The sequence below is a fragment of the Taudactylus pleione genome, unplaced genomic scaffold (assembly GCF_031769625.1).
Source record: "Taudactylus pleione unplaced genomic scaffold, aTauple2 ptg000184l, whole genome shotgun sequence".
NCBI classification, from domain to species: domain Eukaryota; kingdom Metazoa; phylum Chordata; class Amphibia; order Anura; family Myobatrachidae; genus Taudactylus; species Taudactylus pleione.
In genome coordinates, this window is record NW_028284586.1 from 8,880,040 (window position 1) to 8,903,604 (window position 23,565).

A 23,565-nucleotide genomic window follows, 5' to 3' on the forward strand; every position below is an offset into this window, starting at 1 on the left:
TCTGAGAAGTGGTCTCTCAGGGGTATGCTATCACTTTCCGGAATTTTTTATTTTTTTTTGCACAGATCCTCCATCAGGTGCAGTAAAGGCCTTGGCCCTTCAGAAGGCCGTTCACTCCCTGCTGCAGGCAGGGGTAATAATCCCGGTTCCTGTGTTGCAACAAGGAAGAGGTTATTCCAATCTAGGCTCGTTTTCAATTAGAAGCGAAAAGTCTGTTGCTGGTCTTTTCGCTGGTTTCAGGTGCGAAAAAGTATCGCGCGTGTGGCCGCGTAACCGTGTATTCAATTGCAAATGTGCGAAAACGGGACCCGGCGAAACAGAAATCGGTGAAAAGTGCTCAGTTTTGGGGAAATCAGGCTGACACCCCCCAAAAGATGCTCTGACATGGGGGTTCACTATGGGTACCCCCTAATAGCCCTACTAAAGGTATTTAGTGTTTTTAAATGGTCTCAATAGGCACTATTTAGTGTCTTTCAGCAAGTGGTGAAGAATAGCATTTTGCAACTTTATGGGGGGGAAAATAAGTATTCTCATCAAATGTGGGGTACACAAAAATGGGTGCAAGCATATTTTAAAATGTCTAAAGTCAAGCATTAAAAAGCGCCAAAAACGCACCTTCAGCAAGCACCTGCAATCAAAAATACACCTTCCCCGTACTTGCAGACCCCCCCTAAGGGTATTTTCGGTAGTTTTTGATTTTGTACCTCCACTTTGATTTTTTTTCGACCATTTTTTCAAAGTGCTTTTTTGAGGTGTATTTTGTGGGTCTTTTGCGTTTTTTAACGGTTTTGGGGGGCGGTGTCCAAAGGGTGCAGGGTGGATGCCGCATATTTGCACCCCAAAACCCCAATTCTGCACTTTTTTCCACCAGGTATTCATAGGCAAAACTTTTTCGCATATTACATTGCATAGCGTTATCGCGCCGGCGAAAAGACGCTACAATTGAATACGGGCATAAGTGAAAACCAGCGAAAATGTTATCGCCGAAACTGAGTCTTCGCTTCTAATTGAATACGGACCCTAGTTTTGGTTCAGAAACCAAATGGGTCTCATCACCCTATTCTAAATTTAAAAACCTTCAACAGGTTTATCCATGTACCCAAGTTCTGTATGGAAATTCTCTGTTCAATTATTTTGGCAATGGAGCTTGGGGACTTTATGGTTTCCCTGGACATTCAGGATGCATTCAATCAGTATATATGCAGAGAAACTTGCGCCTCAACTCAGTAGTTCTGCAACAAATCCGATGAGGTACAGTACTTGCAGTAGTGCGCACCCTCCAGGATATGTTTATCTTCAAAGTATCGATCTATTATGAGTATTTTTAAATATCGGCAGTTTATCCAAATTCCTCCACCTTCATCAAGGGAGTTATCTTCTGATAATCAATCCTTCTTTTCCGCCATATGGGTGTAAAGTAATGAAAGATATAAAATATCTCATATAGTGAAATACTGTTTATTAGAAAATTAAAACATTAAAATCTGCCACCAAAAATTATTATAGATCAACACCCCACTCAATCTGGTACGCTGCTTGAACTTCTAAAATCATTTTTGGTGGCAGATTTGAATGTGTTTATTTTCTAATAAACAGTATTTCACTATATGAGATATTTTATATCTTTCATTACTTTACACCCAAATGGAGAAAAAGAACGGCTGGATCATCAATTGGAAGAAATACTTTCTTTCTACTTCAGGGTCCATAGGGGTCCACAGGGTGACCTTGGGGTATAGCTGGATCCTGGATCCTCGGGCACCACGGAGTTAAAGCTTTCAGCTGCTCCCAGGATGCACTTGGGTCCAACCTCCCCTATACCCCGCCCCCGAGCCACAGGCACCTCAGTTTAAGATGGTGCCCGGCCGGAGTCGGGTCACCCTGCGGGGGGGGGGCTGCAGAAGCAGCCCCCTAAAGCTTTTTATTTTTTAACTTGGTTACATTTTTTTTTTTTTTTTTACTATAGTTTTTTTCTCCAGAGCAGCAGCGATGGGCTGTCTGTACAGACGCCCACGCTGCCGCTCCTTCTCCCTGCTGGCGCCGCGACGCCAGCACTGAACTGGGGATCGCGGTGGGGGAAGCCAGAGTCTGTACTAGCCGGACTCTGGCTTCCCCCGGGACTGCTGCCGGAAGACGCCGGGGAGATTAAGGTAAGCCGCGCACCGCTGATTAGCGGCGGTGCGCGGGTTCCTTGTAAATGCAGTCCCATGCCCCTGGTCTAGGGCACAGACCGGGGGCGCTAGCGGTGGCGGCGGGCCCCCCCTCCAGCGGAGGCATACCCCGCCAGACCACTAGACCACCAGGGTAAATTATGCGGCAAGCGGGATGCCGGCAACCCGGGGGTTAAATATGCTAGCCAGGGGAGGAAGCCTTCCCTGTCTAGCGGCTCCTCCCCTCAGCTCAGCGCGCCTTTCTGCACGGAGTCTGGCGTCGCTGAGCTGCAGCTACTCGGCCACTCCTCCTCTGAGGCCTCCAGCGGCCATTTTCTCTGTGGCAGCGTGGATACTCTCAGGGAGCACGCGGACCGGTCCCCCTGTGTACCTCTCCCCCGACGAGGACAGTGTACACAGCACTATAGCCCTCCCAGACACTGAATCTGGGAGGTTGATTGTAGTGGAAAGGTGCAGTGAGTATATCTTCCTGCATGGTATGTGACTTTTGCTAGTACTGCCTGTCTGTGTCTTTTTTCTACTTACTGTCAGCCTGTACCTATCCCTTTCCTTCTCCTACAAGCCCTACAGGTGTGCGGGGAAGGGTGTTTCTACAGACCTCGCCTATATAAATCATGTATTTGTGAGGTCCGTCACATACAGTTGTGTGCTACACGGTACCATATTGTGGGCGGCTGTTCAGCACACTTGTGAGTGTGCACGTTTTCTTCCTAAGTCATGTCTGAGGAGGAGATTGAGCACTCCGGGGCTCCGGTATTGTTCTCCTGTAGGCGCTGTTCTGCAGGAGTGGATGGGGAGGATTTGTCACAGGACGGCCTGTGCGGACGGTGCCAGGCGCTCCCTGGTATGTCTAAACCTCCCATGTCGCAGGAGCCACCATGGGCGATGTTTTCCCAGGTGCTGGTGTCTATCGCGGACCGTCTGTCGGTCCCGACTGCCGCCCCTACTAGGGCGTTGCCCCTGCCTGCCATCCCCCATTCCCTGGGTGTCCCACAATTATTGCAGACTCCCCCGGGGTCTCAGCCTGTTGGTCCCTATGCGGGGTTGCCAATGTATATTCAGTCCACCCCTGTGGCACAGCAGGCTGTGGTGCCGTTTCAGGCTCCTGTGGCAGCTCCTCCACCCTGGGTGGAAGCGCTTTACCACACTGTCCAAGATTTGGCGGCAGCATCTTCCGCTTTTCAGTCGATGTTGCGCAGTGACGTGCCCTCCAGGGCGTCTAAACGCTCAGTCATGGCGCAGGCTGCGCATCTTTCGGATTCTGAGGGGTCCTCGGATGATGGTGAGGTGCAGGATGACTCAGCCTCAGATGCCTCAGTCCAGGAGGTAGACACTAAGTCTTCCATCAATGTGCGGGCTCTGGTTAAGGCGGTGCGGGCCATTCTTCTGATTGAGGATGAGGCACCCGCTCCCAAGTCGAGGTATCCTAGTTTTAAAAAAAGCTAAGGTTACTTCTGCAGCGTTCCCCTTGTCTGATCAGTTGACTGATCACATGGCGGTGGCCTGGCAGACACCCAGTAAGCGTTTCCTGCCACAGAAACGCTTGGCGTCCAATTATCCATTCCCGGAAGCGCATTGTAAGAAATGGGAAACTCCGCCTGCAGTCGATTCCCATGTAACACGCCTCATCAGGAGTGCTACTTTGCCATTGCCGTCTATATCCTCGCTGAAGGATCCTACGGACAGGAAGGTGGAGACTTGTCTAAAGTCTATTTATTCTCTCAGGGGCTGTAGCCCGGCCGTCCATGGCCATCTCCTGGGTGGCCAAGGCCATTGAGGGGTGGGCCAACGCCTTGGAGGACACGTTTACGGATGAAGCTCCGGACGTCCAGAGGGCGTTGTTAGGACAGATGAGAGATGCCGCCTCCTACATTGGAGAAGCATCTTTGGATACTAGCCTGTTGACCTCTAGGGTTTCGGCGGCAGCAGTGTCTTGTGGTTGCGGTCTTGGAGAGCAGACGCGGATTCAAAGAAAGGCTTGGAGGCCTTACCTTTTAATGGAGAATTACTATTTGGTCCGGACCTGGACAAAATAGTAGATACCCTGGCGAAATCCAAGTCAGCCTTCCTCCCTTCAGCTACTACACCTGCTAAGGTCCGGAGCTCGGCCTTTCGTTCCTTTCGGGTTCAGGGCAAGGCAAAGGGTCAGTCCTTCCCGAGGCAGTCCGCACCCAAGACCGCCTCAAAGCCAAAGAAGCAAGCCTGGAGTGCTAGGCGCCCTTCTTCCAAGCAAGAAGATAAGCCTTCTGCGTGATGGGACGGGCCTCCCTCTGGGGGACCCCAGAGTGGGAGGCCGACTTCTTCAATTCGCCCAGTGCTGGCACAATACCACCACGGATGCCTGGGTGCGAGAAGTCTCCCAGGGGTACGCCCTGTCTTTTTGGCACAGGCCGCCTGGCCAGTTTTTTTGCACAAGTCCTTCTCAGGACAAAACCAAGGCCTTGCAGGTTCAGGAAGCCATAGAGGCCTTGCTGACGGCGGGGGTCATTATACCCGTGCCACAGTCTCAACGTGGGATGGGGTATTACTCTACGCTGTTTCTGGTGCAGAAACCCAATGGCTCTCATCGCCCCATCCTCAATTTGAAGTCCCTGAACAGGTTTCTCAGGGTTCCCAAATTCAGGATGGAAACTTTGCGTTCCATCATTCTGGCGATGGAACCAGGGGACTATATGGTCTCCCTGGATATCCAGGACGCCTACCTCCATGTGCCTATAGCAACATCGCACCAACGGTTTCTGCGGTTTGCTATTCTCCACAACCACTACCAATTCAGGGCTCTACCCTTTGGTCTCTCCACGGCACCAAGGGTATTTACCAAGGTGATGGCGGTCATGGCGGCTCATCTTCGGAGCCAGGGAATACGGTTGCTACCGTATCTAGACGACTACCTCTTGCTGGCAAGCTCCCCGGAAGTACTGATCCAGCATCTCCACCTGACGGTCGCTTGTCTACAGGCGCACGGCTGGTTGATCAACTGGAAGAAGTCCTCCCTCATCCCATCACAGCGGATGGTTCATTTGGGGGCCCTGCTGGACTCTCGTCAGCAACGGATTTTTCTGACTCCAGAGAAGGTCTCCTCCTTACAGCTGCGGATTCACAGTTGTCTGAGCAGTGGCAGAGTGTCGGTGCACTCAGTGATGAGAGTTTTGGGGTCCATGGTGTCGGCATTCGACATGGTGGAGTTTGCCCAGTTCCATTCCAGGCCCCTGCAGGGGCTGATTCTTTCGGAATGGAACGGATTGCCACACAGGATCCGCTCTCAGATGCTGGTGCTGTCCTCGGAAGTGCGTCTGTCCCTAGCCTGGTGGCTGCAGACGGCTCATCTCCTAGAGGGGCGCCCCTTTTGGATCCCGGAATGGGTTCTGCTCACGACAGATGCCAGTCTCCGGGGTTGGGGGGCGGTGACAGGCTCCTTGTCACTTCAGGGTCGTTGGTCGGCGGAGGAAGCGATTCTTCCCATCAACATCCTGGAACTGCGGGCAGTATACAGAGCCCTGCAGTTGTCCGGCACCACTCTTCACGGAAGGGCTGTTCAGGTGCAGTCAGACAACGCCACCACGGTGGCGTACATCAATCACCAGGGAGGGACTCGCAGTCGAGCTGCGATGTCGGAGGTGTCCCGCGTCCTGGCTTGGGCGGAGCGCTATCTTCCAGCTCTCTTGGCAGTTTTCATCCCAGGAGTCCTCAATTGGGAGGCAGACTTCCTCAGCCGTTACGACGTGCATCCCATGGAATGGTCGCTTCATCCAGAGGTATTCCAACTACTCGTGGACAAGTGGGGGCTGCCAGAGCTGGACCTGATGGCGTCCCGTCACAATCACAAGCTGCCTGTGTACGGGTCAAGGACAAGGGACGCAGGCGCAAGTCTGATAGACGCGCTGTCGGTGAAATGGCTGTTTCAACTGGCTTACTTGTTCCCTCCGATATCTCTGCTGCCTCGGGTCCTGCGCAAGTTCAAACAGGACGGAGGCACACTGATCCTGGTGGCCCCAGCGTGGCCCAGAAGGCCGTGGTACTCAGATCTGCGGAGCCTGTCCATCGACGCTCCGTACCTCCTACCTCAACGGTGGGACCTGTTGTCTCAGGGGCCCTGTCTTCACCCGGATCTGGGTCGACTATCTTTGACGGCGTGGCTCTTGAGACAGCCGTCCTGAGGTCTCGGGGCTTTTCTAGCTCCGTTATTACCATCATGCTGAGGGCGCGCAAGCCTGCTTCCGCGAGGATCTATCACAGAGTGTGGCACACTTTCTTTCAGTGGTGCGAGGCCAGAAACTATGATCCCCAGGTGTTCCGGGTTTCGCGTATTCTGGCTTTCCTTCAGTCGGGTTTGGACTTAGGATTACGTCTTTCCTCGCTGAAGGTGCACGTGTCTGCTCTGTCGGTGTGGTTCCAGCGCAGGATCGCTGCTATGCCGGACGTACACACCTTTTTCCAGGGAGTTTTGAGAATCCAGCCTCCCTTTGTGACACCTGTGGCCCCGTGGGATTTGGCGGTGGTTCTTCGGGCCTTACAGGGTCCGCCTTTTGAGCCCTTGGAGTCAGTGGAGCTCAAGTGACTAATTTTTAAAACTGTTTTCCTCTTGGCAATTGCTTCTGCCAGGAGGGTTTCAGATTTGGGGGCGCTTTCTTGTCGTCCCCCTTTTCTGATTTTTCATCAGGACAGAGCGGTGCTTCGCACTCGTCCTGAGTTCCTGCCTAAGGTGGTTTCCAGGTTCCACATTAATCAGGAAATTGTTGTACCAGCCTTTCAGTCGCCTGATCTTTCGGCTGGGGAGGCTTCCTTAGACGTCCGTGCACTCCAGGTTTATGTGGACCGGACTAGTTCTGTGAGGAAGTCGGATTCTTTGTTTATCCTCTTTGGTTTTCACAAGAGGGGTTGGCCTGCCAACAAACAGACTCTAGCCCGTTGGCTTCGTTCTGTTATTATTGAGGCTTATATGCAGGAGGGTTTACCTGTTCCAGCCTCTGTTAAGGCTCATTCCACTCTGTCTGTGGGCCCTTCTAGGGCTGCTAGCCGTGGCACCTCTGCTGTTCAGCTATGTAAGGCGGCCACCTGGTCTTCCATTCAGACCTTTTCAAGGTTCTATGCGTTTAACACCTTTGCCTCTCAGGATGCATCCTTTGGGCGCCGGGTTCTCCTATCAGCACAGGAGCGTCCCCGCCCTTAGTTGGACTGCTTTGGGACATCCCCAAGGTCACCCTGTGGACCCCTATGGACCCTGAAGTATAAAACAAGAGATATGGTAAGAACTTACCTTTGTTATCTCTGTTTCTACGAAGTCCATAGGGTCCACAGGGCACACGCCCTGACGCACCTGGCTTCATATGGGCTCTGTGACTGGTCACCGGTTTTCCGTCTCCCATTTCTGTGAGTATGGTTCTTGCGTGTTCCAGTCTTCCTTCTCTCTGTTTCGTCTCCTCCTCCGGCCTGGGCTGCTTACCAACTGAGGTGCCTGTGGCTCGGGGGCGGGGTATAGGGGAGGTTGGACCCAAGTGCATCCTGGGAGCAGCTGAAAGCTTTAACTCCGTGGTGCCCAAGGATCCAGGATCCAGCTATACCCCAAGGTCACCCTGTGGACCCTATGGACTTCGTAGAAACAGAGATAACAAAGGTAAGTTCTTACCATATCTCTTGTTTTCTCCAACACAGCAGATGATACATCTGGGAGAACTTCTGGATACTCAGGTACAAAGGGTATTTCTACCAGAGGACAAGGTTACGGCCCTATCATTGCGAGTCCCCAAACTGCTATGCAATCAAAGGGTATCCATTCTATCAGCGATGCAGGTCCTGGAATCAATGCTATCCACCTTCGACATGGTGGGGTATGCTCAGTTTAATGACAGACCTCTGCAAAGATTGATTATCTCCAGGTGGAACGGACAGTATCAGCTAATAAGGTCCCAGAGGATCCTTCTCACTACAGAGGTTCGTCTCTCCCTCCTGCGGTGGCTGACGAAGGATCATCTGGACAAAGGGCAACCATTCTGGATTCCAAATTCCTTTCTGCTCAGGAGCGTCTCCCACCCTTAGGGGCACTGCTTTAGGACATCCCCATGGTATCCCTGTGGATCCCTATGGACCCTAAAGAAGAAAATAAGATTTATGGTAGACTTACCTTGATAACTCCTTCTTTTTTTTTTTTCTTCTGCGAGGTCCAAAGGGCACCCACCCTGACGCACATGGCTGCATTGGGTATTCTTTCTTTTGGTCACGGATCCCTCATCTTGTTTGAGAGTGCTTCTGGTGTACAATTGTTTTTCCTTCTCCTGCCTTGAGACTTGTTTACAAAATTGAAGGGCTGGGGGTGACGTATATATGGAGGAGGACCCAAGGCATCATGGGAGCTGAAAGCTTTAACTGTTTGGTGACTGGATCTCTCCAACCACATTACCCCATGGTATCCCTGTGGACCCTATGGACCTTGACAAAAGAGTTATCAATTGTAAGTCTACCATAACTCTTATCTCATTATTGACCACTTACTGCAACATAATAGCTCCATAATGATCAAGTTATAATAGATGCCTCAAGAATCCCAAAAATAAATAACATTTAAAAAAAAAAAAAAAAAAAAGTGCATGCTCAGTAGCGGGTCACAAAACGTGTGACCATCCGCCTAGAACACATTTATGCAAAAAAGTGAAAAATAAAAAACAATAATAATGAGGAAAGACTTATTTTGGAGAGGGAGATTCAAGAAATAAAAAACAAAACATTTTACTGAAAATAAGTTAAGCTTAATTCTTCATTAAGACCAAAAGGGGCCAATGCATTCAAGGCATATATCCAATTCGTTTCACACTGAAGGAGTAGCTTGCAATGGTTACAACCAGTTTTGAGTGGTGGAATATAGTCAGTCGGTTAAGTCCGGTAGATTACAATCCATTTCTATGAAATGCCTTTCAACAAGTGGAGTGCCAGAATCAATTGAAATAGAGGCTTTTATTATAGAAGATATGTGTAGAGCTATCTGTTCTTTTAACATCTGAATAGTTTTGCCAATGTAGATCCGGCTACAAGGCCATATTATGGCATATATCACAAATTTGCTTTCACAAGTAAGCCGATTATCTTATGTATTAAAAATCTGGTCCTTTAAAATGTTTCCCAGTGAGCATAAATCGACAATTTGTACATCCTGTACATCTGAAGGCACCAGGTTTTAGTGATAACCAGCCCTTGATATAAAAAAAAAAGTCACTTCATGTTTCAAATTCTTATGGTGCATACACACGGTCAGAATAAAAGGACGATATAAACGATAACTATATAGTTTGATCGTTTATATCGTCTTTTTTTTTAACCCCTCCAACGACCAAACGATGGTCTATGCGCAGGCACGGATGGTCGATATCGACCATCGCCCATGCATGCAGATCGTTGATCACGGGTCGTTACGCCGTTTGGGAGTTGGTGCATGTTGCTGGATGTTCGATATCGAACATCCAGCACATGCAGGACGATCAGACAACGATATCTGATCGTTGTCTGATCGTCCTGTGTGTACGGGCCATTACACCCTTGTTTTGCTACAAAGGTAGCATCACGGCATAATTGCCTCAACAACGGGGTGAGCTTGGATAATATGCCAATGCCGTAAAATAGCATGTTTCATCATTTGTGAACTGATGGAAACAGTAGTATTCATTATGGAAATGGTGTATGCTGAAAACTTTTGCTTGTATGTCAGATTAACTGATGCACCTTCATGTTTTAGCTGTACTTTATATAATTTATCTACTAGCTTTAATCACAAACCAATTGTCTCAGTTGCTAATTTTAAATTGATACATATGTATTTTGTTTTTGTTTTTTTCCTTTTTCTCATCTTTTTTTTTTTTTCTTTCAACCTTTTTTTTTTTTCTTTACAACCTGTTTTCCCTTTTAATTATATTATGTTTCTTTTGTGGAAAATAAAAAAGCTGTGCGTAGCAACACTATACAGAAAACCCAGCCTGAAGGCATGTCGCAGAATGCAAAGAAGCCAGTTCAGAAAACGTTGGCACCATCGGCAGATACGCCACCCAGCATTGTTCCAGGGCTTGGCAGGAGCGTTGTTTCTAGTCCTAAGAAGGCAGTGCGAGACCCAAAAACTGGCAAAGGTAAGCCAACTTCACTTTAAGTATATATGTTGTCATCTTCTTATAGCATGCTTTGTACAGACTTCAGTTGTTTTTCTACTAGTCATGTGTTTCTATTCCTAAAGGTAATGTGTTTTTAGTTTTTTAAGCAACACTGGAAAGAGAAAGTTGTAGACTTGTATTTCAACCTAATCATTGTAATTTTAAAGTATTCATAAATACCTAATTTTTGACAAATGTGTTTTAAAGGAATGTGTTTATTTTATTTGTAACAAAAGGAATATTGCAGATTCCAATTTTCCTCAATATAATGCAGGAAAACCTTAGATAGGAAAAAAGTTGATTTTATGACCTTTGGTAACTTTGTTACAAATGTAACTGTATGAAATTGTAAAACTCTGTTCAGCCCAATTAATGGTCCTGTTGGGGCATTAGAAATTCATAAATATTACATAAAATTTGCCTGATTTATAGCATGAAAGCTCCCTTATAACTGTGCTTATGTGCTTTTTGCATGTGCTGCATAGTGATCCATTAATTAAATCAAATGGCATCCCCCTCAATATTCTAAAACAACTTAGTCACTGTCAATATGTAATTAAAAAGATCTGAACATCCTTCAGATACACCTACAAAAAAATACAGCACAATAAGCAACATCTGGAATAAGCAACATCTTAACAGAGAAAATACAGTGGATCATACACACCCATCAGCCATAACATTAAAACCACCTGCCTAATGTTGTGTAGGTCCCCCTCGTACAACAAAACAGCTCTGACCCATCAAGGCATGGACTCCACAAGAGGTCCTGTGGTATATGGCATCAAGACGTTAGCAGCAGCTCTTATAAGTCCTGTAAGTTGCAAGTTGGGACCTCCATGGCTCGGACTTGTTTCTACTTCAGGGTCCATAGGGTATCCACTGGATACCTTGGGGTATAGGTGTGACGTCAGTCATCGGGCACCATAGAGTTAAGCTTTCAGCCTCCCAGGATGCACTAGGGTCCCCCTCCTATATCCCGCCCCGAGCCAAGGCACCTCAGTTTAGTTTGGTGCCCGGCCGGAGTCGGGTGCACCTGTTGGAGTGGGGGCTAAGAAGAGCCCCTGAAGTTTTCCTGCATGCAGCTGTGGCTGCACATCTGGATGTACAGCATGGACAGTCAGTCCTGACGTCCATGCTGTCTTCCCTACACCCCTGCCGGTACCAGAACACCGGTACCGATCCGGGGATGCTGGTGAGCATCTGGGGTCACAGCTAGCGGTGACCCCAGATGTTCCGGACCATGGCGGGAATCAAGGGGGACAGCAAGGTAAGCAGCGGGGTCCCCGCTGTTACATGGTCCAGAGTCCCCAGGCAGGGGGCTCCCTGGGGACTGGCTGCAGTGTGGAGCCAGGTATGTAACCTGCGCTTCCACTACCCCCCTGGGACAGCGGACCGCAGCAGAGCGGTAGCGCTGCGGCGTCCCGGGGGTTAAATGCATGCCAGGGGAGCGCGCCTTCCCTGTCTCACAGCCGGTGCCTCCCCCGCTGCACACAGCCCTCTCTGCACACTGCCGACTGGCCCTGTGGCAGCGCTCCTCCCCCAGGCCAGCCTCCCCTCTGCTCCTCGGCGGCCATCTTCCTGAACGCATGGTGAACGCTGCTGGAAGCCTGGACGGAGGCATCGTGGTCTGGGTCCCCCCGCATACCTCTCCTCTGCTGTGGTCAGGTCTGTGTATGCAGCGCTGTGTCCTACCTGACTCTGTGTCTGCGTAGTTGAGTGATCAGCGCTGGTTAGTGCAGGAATTGATTTTCTTTGCATTGTATGTGACTGTGCTAGCGCTGCTGCCTGTATCTTCTATTCTGACTGTCCGCTTTATTACTGTCCCTGTTCTTTCTGCTAAGCCCTTGCGGTGCGGTGCTGCAGGGTGGTCTCTCACCTCTTTAAAATACAATTGGTGAGAGGGGTCACATACTTGGTACCATCATGTCTGAAAGTGATTTTCCTCTTCGGCTACAGTGTACTACGTGTAAAGTACCTTTAGCGGAGGGGGAGGGTAGCGCGGAGGGCCTCTGCCGGCAGTGTTTGTCAATGGCGCGGCCTAATACGGTTACAGCACCGGTACAGGAGCCGCCCTGGGCTTGTTTCGCTCAGGCGCTTACAACCTTAGTGGGCCAGTTAGCTCCGCAGCCCGCGTTTACGCAGATGGGTTTGTCCCAGCAGTCAGTGGTGTTTTTAACACTCATGCATGGTTTCCCAAGACAATTGGTGGTACCCCGCAGTCTCCCTATTTCCCCTCTCCCAGTTTCTCAGGAGCCGGCGTGGGTTAACTCCCTGACGAGTTCTGTACAGCACTTGTCGGATGTGTTGCAGGGGGAGGCTGTGATGCGGTCACATAAACGGCCGGTGGCGTCTCTGTCGGCTCCTTATGAGGATGACGAAGGGACGTCTGATGATGGGGAGATTCTGGATCCTTACGATCAGGAACCTCTCCATACTAAGGACGCTGACGCTAGGTCCAAGGTGTATATTCCTGGACTTATTCGGGCAGTCCGCACAGCCTTGGTGATTGAGGACGAAGTTCCCCCAGCTGCTAAATCCAAGTATGCCTTTTTTAAGGATGTGAACGGTGACGCCACAGTCTTTCCACTTTCGGGTCAGTTAGTGGACCATTTAGAGGAGGCGTGGAAAAAGCCTGGCAAGCGATACCAGCCGCAGAGGCGCCTGGCGGTGGCTTATCCGTTCGCGGATAATTATTTTGCTAAGTGGGAATCCCCTCCACAGGTGGATTCTCATGTGACACGTCTTGTCCGTAGTGCCACATTGCCGATGCCATCCATGTCCTCCCTTAAGGATGCTACAGACCGCAAGGTGGAGATCTGCCTGAAGTCCGCTTATTCCCTTGCGGGGGGGGCAGCGCAGCCGGCTATGGCCATTTGCTGGGTTGCCAGAGCGATGGAGCGCTGGACGGATTCATTTTAGGCATCCTTTGATTCCGACTGTCCGGCCGAACAGACGGAGTTGATTGGTAATCTCCGTGATTCAGCCACTTATATCAACGAGGCGGCCTTAGACATTAGTACCCTGGTGTCTCGAATTTCTTCAGCAGCGGTGGCTGCTCGTCGCACCTTGTGGTTGCGATCCTGGAAGGCGGACTCTGATTCCAAGGGTTTGGAGGCGTTGCCCTTTAACGGAGAAGTTCTCTTCGGTCCAGATCTGGACAAGATTGTGGCCACGCTGGCGGCAGCCAAATCATCATGTCTCCCGTCGGCCGCTGTTCCTTCTGGTTCAGGACCATCGTCCTTTCGGTCTTATAGGGCCCAGGGCAGGCCCAAACCGCAGTCTTTTCCCAGACAGGCTGGTCCCAAGAAATTGGCCAAGCCCCGGAAGCAGGCATGGAGTATCAGACGTCCGGCCCCTAAGCCTGATGACAAGCCTGCGGCCTGACAGTCCGTGCCTCCCTTTGGATAATTCCAAAGTGGGAGGCCGCCTGCTGCAGTCCGCCCGGTGTTGGTCGGTCACCACGACAGACACTTGGGTTCTCGAGGTGGTCTCCCACGGGTACGTCCTCTCTTTCCGGCACAGACCCCCGGCTCGATTCTTCACCACGGGTCTACCATCAGACCGGAACAAGGCCACGGAGCTGCGGAAGGTCTTGCACACTATGCTCCAGGCTGGAGTTATAGTGCCTGTTCCATTCTCCCAGAGGGGCCAGGGTTTCTATTCCAATCTTTTTTTGGTGCAGAAACCCAATGGGTCGTATCGTCCGATTCTCAACCTCAAAGCTCTCAACAAGTCTTTGCGGGTGCCGAAGTTTCGGATGGAGACCCTACGGTCCATCATTCTGGCGCTGGAACCTGGGGACTACATGGTGTCATTGGACATACAGGACGCTTACCTGCATGTCCCTATTCTTTTGCGCCATCAACAGTTCCTCAGGTTTGCAATCCGCAGCGACCACTTTCAGTTTCGGGCGTTACCTTTTGGCCTGGCGACAGCACCGCGTGTGTTCACCAAGGTGATGGCGGTCATGGCGGCTTCTCTGCGGCTGCAGGGAGTCTGCATGTTGCCGTACTTGGACGACGTTTTATTAGTGGCAGGATCTCTGGAGCTCCTTCTACGCCACGAGGACCGGACCATTGCGCTACTGCAACGGCACAGCTGGTTAATAAATTGGCAGAAGTCCACTCTAATCCCGTCTCGGCGGATTCTGCACCTCGGAGCCTTATTGGACTCGGGACAGCCAAGGATCTTTGTGACGGGGGAAAAGATCTCTGCTTTACAGTCGAGGGTGCGCAGTTGTCTGCACAGCCGCCGGGTGTCTCTACACTCAGCGATGAGGTTACTGGGCTCCATGGTGTCGGTGTTCGACATGGTGGAATATGCCCAGTTTCACTCCAGACCTCTGCAGCACCTGATCCTGTCCCAGTGGAACGGGCTGCCTCAGTCTCTCAAATCCCAGACGATAGTGCTCACCCCGGAGGTTCGCCTGTCCCTTGCCTGGTGGTTGCAGACGACCCATCTCAGCAAGGGACGTCCGTTCTGGGTACCAAATTGGGTCCTGTTGACAACGTATGCCAGTCTTCGGGGCTGGGGAGCAGTTTCGGGTCCACACTTGTTCCAGGGCAGGTGGACGCCGACAGAAGCGGAGCTTCCAATAAATATCTTGGAACTCCGTGCGGTCTTCAATGCTCTCCAGCAGGCACATCGGGTTCTCCAGGGTCGCCCGGTGCAGGTCCAGTCGGACAACGCTACCACCGTGGCCTACATAAACAGGCAAGGAGGAACCCGAAGTCGGGCGGCTCTCGTAGAGGTGTCTCGGATCCTGGTATGGGCGGAGCGCAATCTTCCGGCCATATCAGCGGTCTTCATCCCGGGAGTGCTAAATTGGGAGGCGGACTTTCTATGTCGCCAGGACGTTCATCCGGGGGAATGGTCCCCGCACCCGGACGTTTTTCAACTGCTGGTGGACAGGTGGGGTCTTCCAGAGATCGACCTCATGGCGTCCCGGCACAACAACAAGTTGCCGGTGTACGGGTCCCACACAAGAGACGAAGAGGCGTCTCTGGTGGATGCTCTGTCCGTCCGGTGGATGTTCCGGTTCGCATACCTGTTTCCTCCGGTTTCCCTTCTTCCACGGGTAATCCGGAAATTCAAACAGGAAGGAGGGACGCTCCTGTTGATAGCTCCCGCGTGGCCCAGACGGCACTGGTTCTCAGACCTTCAGGGTCTTTCCTTGGACAGTCCTCTGCGGTTGCCGCTACGACCGGACCTTCTGTCGCAGGGTCCTTGTTTTCACCCGGACCTGACTCGGCTGTCTTTGACGGCGTGGCTGTTGAGACAGTCATGTTGAGGTCCAGGGGGTTTTCCAGCTCTGTTGTGCGTACCATGTTACGAGCTCGGAAACCGTCTTCCGCGAGAATATACCATCGCGTGTGGCATATGTTCTTCCAATGGTGTCGACCGAGAGGTTATGCACCGCGGGAGTTTCGTCTGTCTAAGATACTCGCCTTCCTACAAGCGGGACTAGATCATGGGCTTCGCCTTGCTTCTTTGAAGGTACAGGTTTCGGCCCTGTCTGTCTGGTTTCACCGTAGGATTGCTACAATCCCGGATGTGCGCACCTTTATGCAAGGTGTTCTCCGCATTCAGCCGCCCTTTGTTCCACCTGTGGCGCCTTGGGATTTGGCTGTGGTCCTGAGGGCTCTCCAGGGACCGCCGTTTGAACCACTGGGCTCAGTGGATCTTAAATGGCTGACAGCTAAGACTTTTCCTTCTGGCTATAGCTTCGGCCAGACGTGTTTTTGATTTAGGGGCTCTTTCTTGTAGACCCCCTTTCTTGATTTTTCATGGGAACAGGGCAGTGCTCCGCACTCGGCCTGAATTTCTTCCCAACGTTGTTTCCCAGTTTCATGTTAATGAGGAAATAGTTGTTCCGGCCTTTAACTCACCTGGTCTTTCAGTGGGTGAGGCCACTTTGGATGTTGTGCGGGCCTTAAGGACTTATGTTGACCGCACTTCTTCGTTTAGGAAGTCGGACGCCTTGTTTGTCCTCTATGGCTTCCGTAAAAAGGGTTGGCCTGCTTCAAAGCAAACTTTGGCAGCCTGGATCCGTATGGCTATTTCTGAAGCTTATCTTCATGAAGGTCTACCGGTTCCTCCTTCTTTGAAGGCTCATTCCACTAGGTCTGTGGGTCCTTCGTGGGCAGCTCAACGTGGTGCCTTTGCAGTCCAGATCTGCAAGGCTGCTACGTGGTCCTCTGTCCATACCTTCGTGAGGTATTACAGGGTTGACACCTTCGCCTCTCAGGATGCTTCATTCGGGCGGCGGATTCTCCTTTCAGCACAGGAGCGTCCCCACCCTTAAAGGATACTGCTTTGGGACATCCCCAAGGTATCCTGTGGATACCCTATGGACCTTGAAGTAGAAAATATGAGATATGGTAAGAACTTACCTTTGTTATCTCTATTTCTACGAAGTCCATAGGGTTCCACAGGACTCCCGCCCTGTCGCACCTGTGCTGCAGATGGGCTTTGGTCTGGTCTCCGGTTTTCCCGTCTCCCTCTGGTCAGAGTGTGATTCTTGTGTGTATCCAGATCTTCTTTCTCTCTCTTCCTTCTCCTCCTCCGGCCTATGGCTTGATAACTAACTGAGGTGCCTTGGCTCGGGGGCGGGGTATAGGAGGGGGACCCTAGTGCATCCTGGGAGACTGAAAGCTTAACTCTATGGTGCCCGATGACTGACGTCACAACTATACCCCAAGGTATCCTGTGGAACCCTATGGACTTCGTAGAAATAGAGATAACAAAGGTAAGTTCTTACCATATCTCATATTTTTCCGGCACATCACAGACGCTCAATCTGATTGAGATCTTGGGAATTTGTAGACCAAGTCGACACCCTGAACTCTGTCATGTTCCTCAAACCATTCCTGAACAGTTTTTGTAGTGTGGCTGGGCGCATTATACTGCTTAAATAGGCCATGGCCATCAGGGAAAACGATTGCCATGAAGGGGGTATACTTCAGGGGCTGGCTGGCAACTTTCAGCCTGGGGGGCAGACACAAGCAAGTGGCCCAGTTTTTCTACTAGCGAATGCAATGTAAACATGGGTGTGACAACAATGCTGGCGGCATGGTTTCCGTAATGTGCGTGTGGTTTAAATAGCAAATTAAGTATATGAGGGTAAAATTGTTATGACAAAGAGCTAGAACTAAATACAATCTATTATGTGCGTCTCCTGGGGACTGGGTTGCACAGCTGCGCCTGGACCTTTCTTCCGCCTTCCCCTTTTGCTCCGTCCCACAGTGTGTGTGTCTGACCCGGAGAAAGCGGGGCGCAATTCATCAATCACAGAATGGGCGTAGGACCCTGCTGAAAGTATCTAGAGGGAACACTAATGTGTACATACATGAAGACACATTAAGTCCACGCATATGGACATTATAAAGAACAAAACACCCCCGCTCTCTCCTTGCAAAGTTTATGTTACACTGACACAAAATTTGTATACAAGATATAATAGATATGAGATATATAGATGGATAGATATGAGAGTGACCGAGTGCGCGCGCATGAGTGAGAGAGAGTATATAAGTCCCACCCTCCACTTACCCGGTTTCTAAAAGTGTGGAAAAGACAGGAAGCACAGGATCTCCTGCACTCTGGAGCACTCCTCACCTCTGCCCCCACCGTCTCTATCCTCCCTGGGTGCCATAAAATTATTTCTCAGCTCCTCTTCCCTGACCGACTCCCCAGTAAGCCCCGACCCCTTTTTCCACTCTCCAGCCTGTAAAGTTCCTGGGAAAGGAAACCTGGCTCCCCATTGGTCGACAGCGGCCATCTTTTTGTAGCTTGGTAAGGGGGAAGCCATTGTTTGTTAGCTTCTGCAACTCAGATCTCTCTAGCTGGGCAGCCGCTTGTCAGAGCTGAAGCATTATCTGCCTGACAGTACTCCCACAGCCAGGTGGTCATGGAATACTAAAATTTTACTGGCCCGGGGGTCAGATGGCACCCTGCCCTCCAGCCCAGTCCGCCACTGGTATACTTGGTCTGCGATGTTTAGGTAGGTGGTACGTTTCAAAGTAATATCCACATGAATTGCAGGACCCATAGTTTCCCAGCAGAACATCACACTGTCCCCGCCGGCTTGCCTTCTTTCCACAGTGCATCCTGGTGACATCTCTTCCCTAGGTAACGACACAATATGTAAAAGAAAAGGTGATTCATCAGACCAGGCTACTTGCATCCATCGCTCCATGGTCCAGTTCTGATACTCATGTGTCCATTGTAGGTGCTTTCGGCTGAGGACAGGGATCAGTATGGACACTGACAAGTCTGTAGCTACATAGAAACTGCGATGCGCTGTGTGTTCTGATACTTTTCTATCATAGCCAAAATTAACTTTTTTTACCAATTTGTGCTATAGTAGCTCTTCTGTGGGATCAGACCAGACGAGCTAGCCTTGGTTCACCACGCTGATCACTGATTCGTGGGCGATCATTACCCTGTTGCCGATTCACTGGTTGTCCTTCCATTGGACCACTTTTGGTAGGCACTAATCACTGCATGCGGGAACACCTACCGTTTTGGAGATGTTCTGACATCAACTTCAGTAACTGATTGTTCACTTGCTGCCTAATATATCCCACCCCTTGACAGGTGCCACTGTAACAAGATTATCAATATAATTCAATTCACCTGTCTGTGAGTTTAATATTATGGCTGATGGTTGTATATGTGTAGGCATGGTGGGAGGGCAGATATCAATCAACCTCAATGGAAAATGAATTACTGAGCTAAATCCCAAGCGTACAGAAGGTGCAGGGATAACCAAACTTTGTTGCATAGCGGATCGGTTTTTAATGGGTTTAGTGGCAGGGCCTGATACATGAGTCAGAACCCCATAGATAGAGGTGGTGGCTGCATCCATTTCGGGGCATAAGTAACAACCCAACAACAATGCGCCTGCATGTTTTCTTTTATCCAGTTGAACATAATTCCTCTATGATGAATGTGCTATTGTTTACTAGATCTATTCCTGTAGCAAGGGGCGATGGAACCTTTTTTTTTTATTTTCAAGTGGTGTCTTTAGATGGAAATATTTCTCCTTGATTTGTATTGTTTTTTCCTCTTAGCTGTGCAAGAGCGCAATTCTTATGCAGTCAGCGTGTGGAAACGAGTGAAAGCCAAGCTGGAGGGAAGAGACGTGGATCCCAACAGAAGGATGTCTGTTGCTGAGCAGGTGCGTTTGTTGAAGCAATAAATTGTTAATGCTCAGAGCTAGAACAGCTCTTTTCCACAACAAGGCAGACCAGAGCTCTTCTATTATTTATTTATGGCATTGCATTGTTCTGTAAAGGTTGTCTTACTTTAACCTTTTTTTTCTCATTTTTTATTAGGTGGATTTTGTGATTAAGGAGGCGACGAATCTAGATAACCTGGCTCAACTGTATGAAGGTTGGACGGCTTGGGTGTGAGCAAGAATACGGCAGACCAGCCTGGTTCAGCACAGTCAAAAATCCACCAGAATCAATCAAGTCTCAGGCATCCACAGCCGCGCCAAGGCCGGTGGCGATGTATACTGGGGCTTAATATGTGGTAATCTAGGAAATCCTGGTGCAGTGGGTAAGGGAATCCCACAGGAACGCTGCACCCAGAGAAATGTTAAACACCAATGGTCAGCAATCCCCAGGGCACAGAGTATAATGCTCACCGTCTGGCTAACGTGATTGTCTTTCTGCTACTGAAGATCTGACAATACATCTAACAAATGGCTGCAGAAAGGAATTGGTATCCTCCAGACCGCATGGTGATCTAGAACTCTCTTCCATGTGACCCTGTCAACTATTGAGGAAATGCTATACCCTGTTCGAATAGGGGGGAAAATTGGGGCCATCAAGGATTTGCAGTGAAGAAGATGCTGTCAGTTTCTTGGGTTACTCTTGTTGCTTGCTTGGCAACAGTGCTGGTTGAGTTGACCAGTTTAGCACAGAAGAGGCTAGGAGATGAAGCATGGTCTTTGAAAACTAACTGAAAAAAAATAGCAGCCAAAGAACAGAATTGTGAAGTTTGGTGGACTTCTGAGAAGAAGATAAAAAGCCTTGTTCTCCGTTCTTTTCTTCCCCTAAATTCTAGTAGTTTAGGAATACTTGTTTAATTTCAACGCTTGTACTTTTCACACTGTAGTCAATCTAACAGTATGTTTGTTAGTTGGGCATATATCAAAACTCGCTCAAAAACATGGAGCTTTCAAAAATGATCCACTTATTTCCCAATGCATACAAAAGTCACATCCGGTTACCATTTTGTGTCGCCCATGTGGATGGGCGCTGTGCATTCAGAACCTGGAAATGGTTTAGGGAAACAAAACAAATCCATGTGTCCTACACATCTCATTAACTCCTTTCTATTGTTTTTTCGGGGCTATTTTCCCAATTTCTTTTTACCATGTAGTCCTTCCATACTTTTTTTATTTTTCTTTCTATCGAACTAGTTAACCTTGTCACTGTTCCTGATCGTTACTATAATAAAGTGATGTTCTGGTGGAGGTAGACTGCAGTGGTGGTTAATTCACATTTTGAAGATTATAAGGTTTTTATTTAACGTCTGTAGTTTTAATGCCTCCGTATCTAAAGTTTTAATCTATTTTTCTGTAAAGTGTTGAAGTAACACCAGACAACGTTAATGGCATTCAGAATATTCGGGAGTGGCACACGTTCAGTAGAATAGCTCAAATTCATGTACATATTTTATTCTTTGTGTATGTGAATTGATACATGTACATGCACAGAAAGAATCCTGAAAATTAATAAATGTCACAAGGTTTTTTTTGTTTGCGCTTGCGCCCCTTGCTATGCGTCGTAGAACATAGCATACAAATGACTAAAAAATAAGCAATGCTTTGTAGGCCTTTCTTAAAAGAAAAAAAAAAAAAAAACTTTGATTATAATAGAATGTAATATAGTTGGTGTTTTTGTTGTCATATCTACCCCCCCAACCCTCCCTCGCCCCCTCATAGATATGTTTGTTGATTTAGGAAGGTAAATGCTTTTACGGATACACTATTTTTTGTCCCCCCTACTTTAAGCAAATTTATGCCTGTATAATTTTGATTTAGAAATCTGGTGTGGAAAAGTGGCCACTTAGTGCAAGTTGTAATGTCATTCCTCCTTAACGTTGAGCAAAGCCAATTGGTCTGTGGTAGTGTACGACAAAGAGCACACATTCTGTTTGTTTAGTTCAAATCTTTATTCAACCAGCAAATGCCGTTGGAAAAACAGTTTCATTATTGTTATACCAGCAATACTTCATTTAGTCTCCCTCCCAGTGAGGCCTGCAGCACATGTTGGCGAAGTCCGTTTCAGATCTCTAATAACAAGAGCATTAAACTTGTTATGGAAATCCATAGTATTTTTTTATTACCACCCAAGTCTGAAGTATTAACAAATTTATTGTAAAACAAATTGTAATGTTTGCAACTAGTAGAATTTCAGTTGGTAAGAATGGCAGTCTTGTTACTCTGATTGGCTGGCTAAGAGTATTTAAATGCTGCGTAATGCATGTTTGTGTTGTGTCCCGACAGACATTGCTATACAGTTATGGTGATGGGAAAACTGCGTGTCAGAATTTAATGTGACGCAATGACACTCTTTGCCCCCATTTTACTCTAGGTAACAAAGATCCCTTGTGTGCGCTGTAGATAAAGTGAGGAAAGACTGCATTACATTAATTTACTATGAAATGTTAACATTTAATGCAGTTACCTCACACCTGTAATATTACATTTCTTTTAAATACAAAGGTCTATGAAGAATCAAATTCCTGTTTAAATAAAATTACATACTTCCTATTAAGCTGTTTGTTTTGTTTTTCAGTGCACAAGTCGGAAGGGATTGGTTATAAATCAATGTCATTTGGTAAAATGTACTGTAGGGCAGAGTGCAGTATATTAAATGTTTTTGTTTTACTTTGATGGGGAGTTCTGTTGCACAAGCTGCTAGGGTGACTGATACCTTCAGATGGCTGCAGCTTCATTCACAAAAGTAGCCGAGCTGTAATTTCTCCTCCCCAAGTACTACTACTTATAGGGGATGTAGTCTAAATCCCGTTTGCCGGAATGTTGGCGCCTGAATCCCAACACTAGTCAGCATCCCGACGGAAAGTAGTGGGGGGGGGGGGGGCTGTGGGGAGGGTTAGTAGGTATCCCAACCTTACCCCTAAACATGACAGGTGTCTGTATCCTAACCCTGTCAGGATTCTGACTGCCGGGAACCCGAGCGGTCAGTACACTGTGCAGAATGTACAGAAGGGGGACTGAGGCACCACTGTGCCTATTTCATACTGTTTAAAATCACTTGTGATTGCAGTCACCTAGTGCTGTGACCAATTATTGTAACTGTGGTCATATTACATCTGCAAAACAAGCTCCATCCATAGCCCATATAAGTGTTAACGTTACTGCACCCCATTTATCTCAGAGACTTTCAGACCGCACATCTTGCCACATCATACCCTGGACTATGTTTGAGATATCCAATACAGGCACATATTGAGGCTCCTTAGTTTGTTTTAACCATATGTAACATATTTCTCTATAGCAGGGCAGTTCAACATGCGGCCATCCAGCTGCTGTGGAACTACATATCCAAGCATGACCTGCCACAGTTTTGCTATTAAGGCATGCTAAAACTGTCCGGACATGTTGGAATGTTTAGTTCCACAGCAGCTGGAGGGCTGAATATTGAATCCTCTATAGGCAAGTTCATGCTAAAATAAGAGGATGTAGTACTATACACTCTGAATTGAGAATCCAAAAATTTCCTAAAGTGGTTCTCTACTCTGTATGCGTCCGGCATCCCGGGTGGTCTGCATGCCGACGCTCCTATTACCAGCATCGCGATACCGAAGGTAAGAATCGGGGGTTAGGTTTAGGGTGCAGGGTTAAGCACTAAGGGGGGAGGGTTAGGCACTAAGGGGGGAGGGTTAGGCACTAAGGGGGGAGGGTTAGGCACTAAGGGGGGAGGGTTAGGCACTAAGGGGGGAGGGTTAGGCACTAAGGGGGGAGGGTTAGGCACTAAGGGGGGAGGGTTAGGCACTAAGGGGGGAGGGTTAGGCACTAAGGGGGGAGGGTTAGGCACTAAGGGGGGAGGGTTAGGCACTAAGGGGGGAGGGTTAGGCACTAAGGGGGGAGGGTTAGGCACTAAGGGGGGAGGGTTAGGCACTAAGGGGGGAGGGTTAGGCACTAAGGGGGGAGGGTTAGGCACTAAGGGGGGAGGGTTAGGCACTAAGGGGGGAGGGTTAGGCACTAAGGGGGGAGGGTTAGG

At 49.0% G+C, this 23,565-nt stretch overlaps 1 protein-coding gene across 1 annotated transcript in view; it reads left to right on the forward strand.

Annotated features, from left to right (window-relative positions):
- The window catches only part of SMG1 (SMG1 nonsense mediated mRNA decay associated PI3K related kinase), a 243,586-nt gene extending 221,497 nt beyond the window's left edge, over positions 1–22,089 (forward strand). The window contains exons 61-63 of the mRNA XM_088476176.1: positions 10,100–10,279; positions 19,378–19,484; positions 19,642–22,089. Of these exons, the coding sequence (XP_088332302.1) occupies positions 10,100–10,279; positions 19,378–19,484; positions 19,642–19,719 (365 nt within the window). The 3' untranslated portion in view covers positions 19,720–22,089. The remainder of the gene's footprint in view (positions 1–10,099; positions 10,280–19,377; positions 19,485–19,641) is intronic.
- Positions 22,090–23,565: the final 1,476 nt, after the last annotated feature.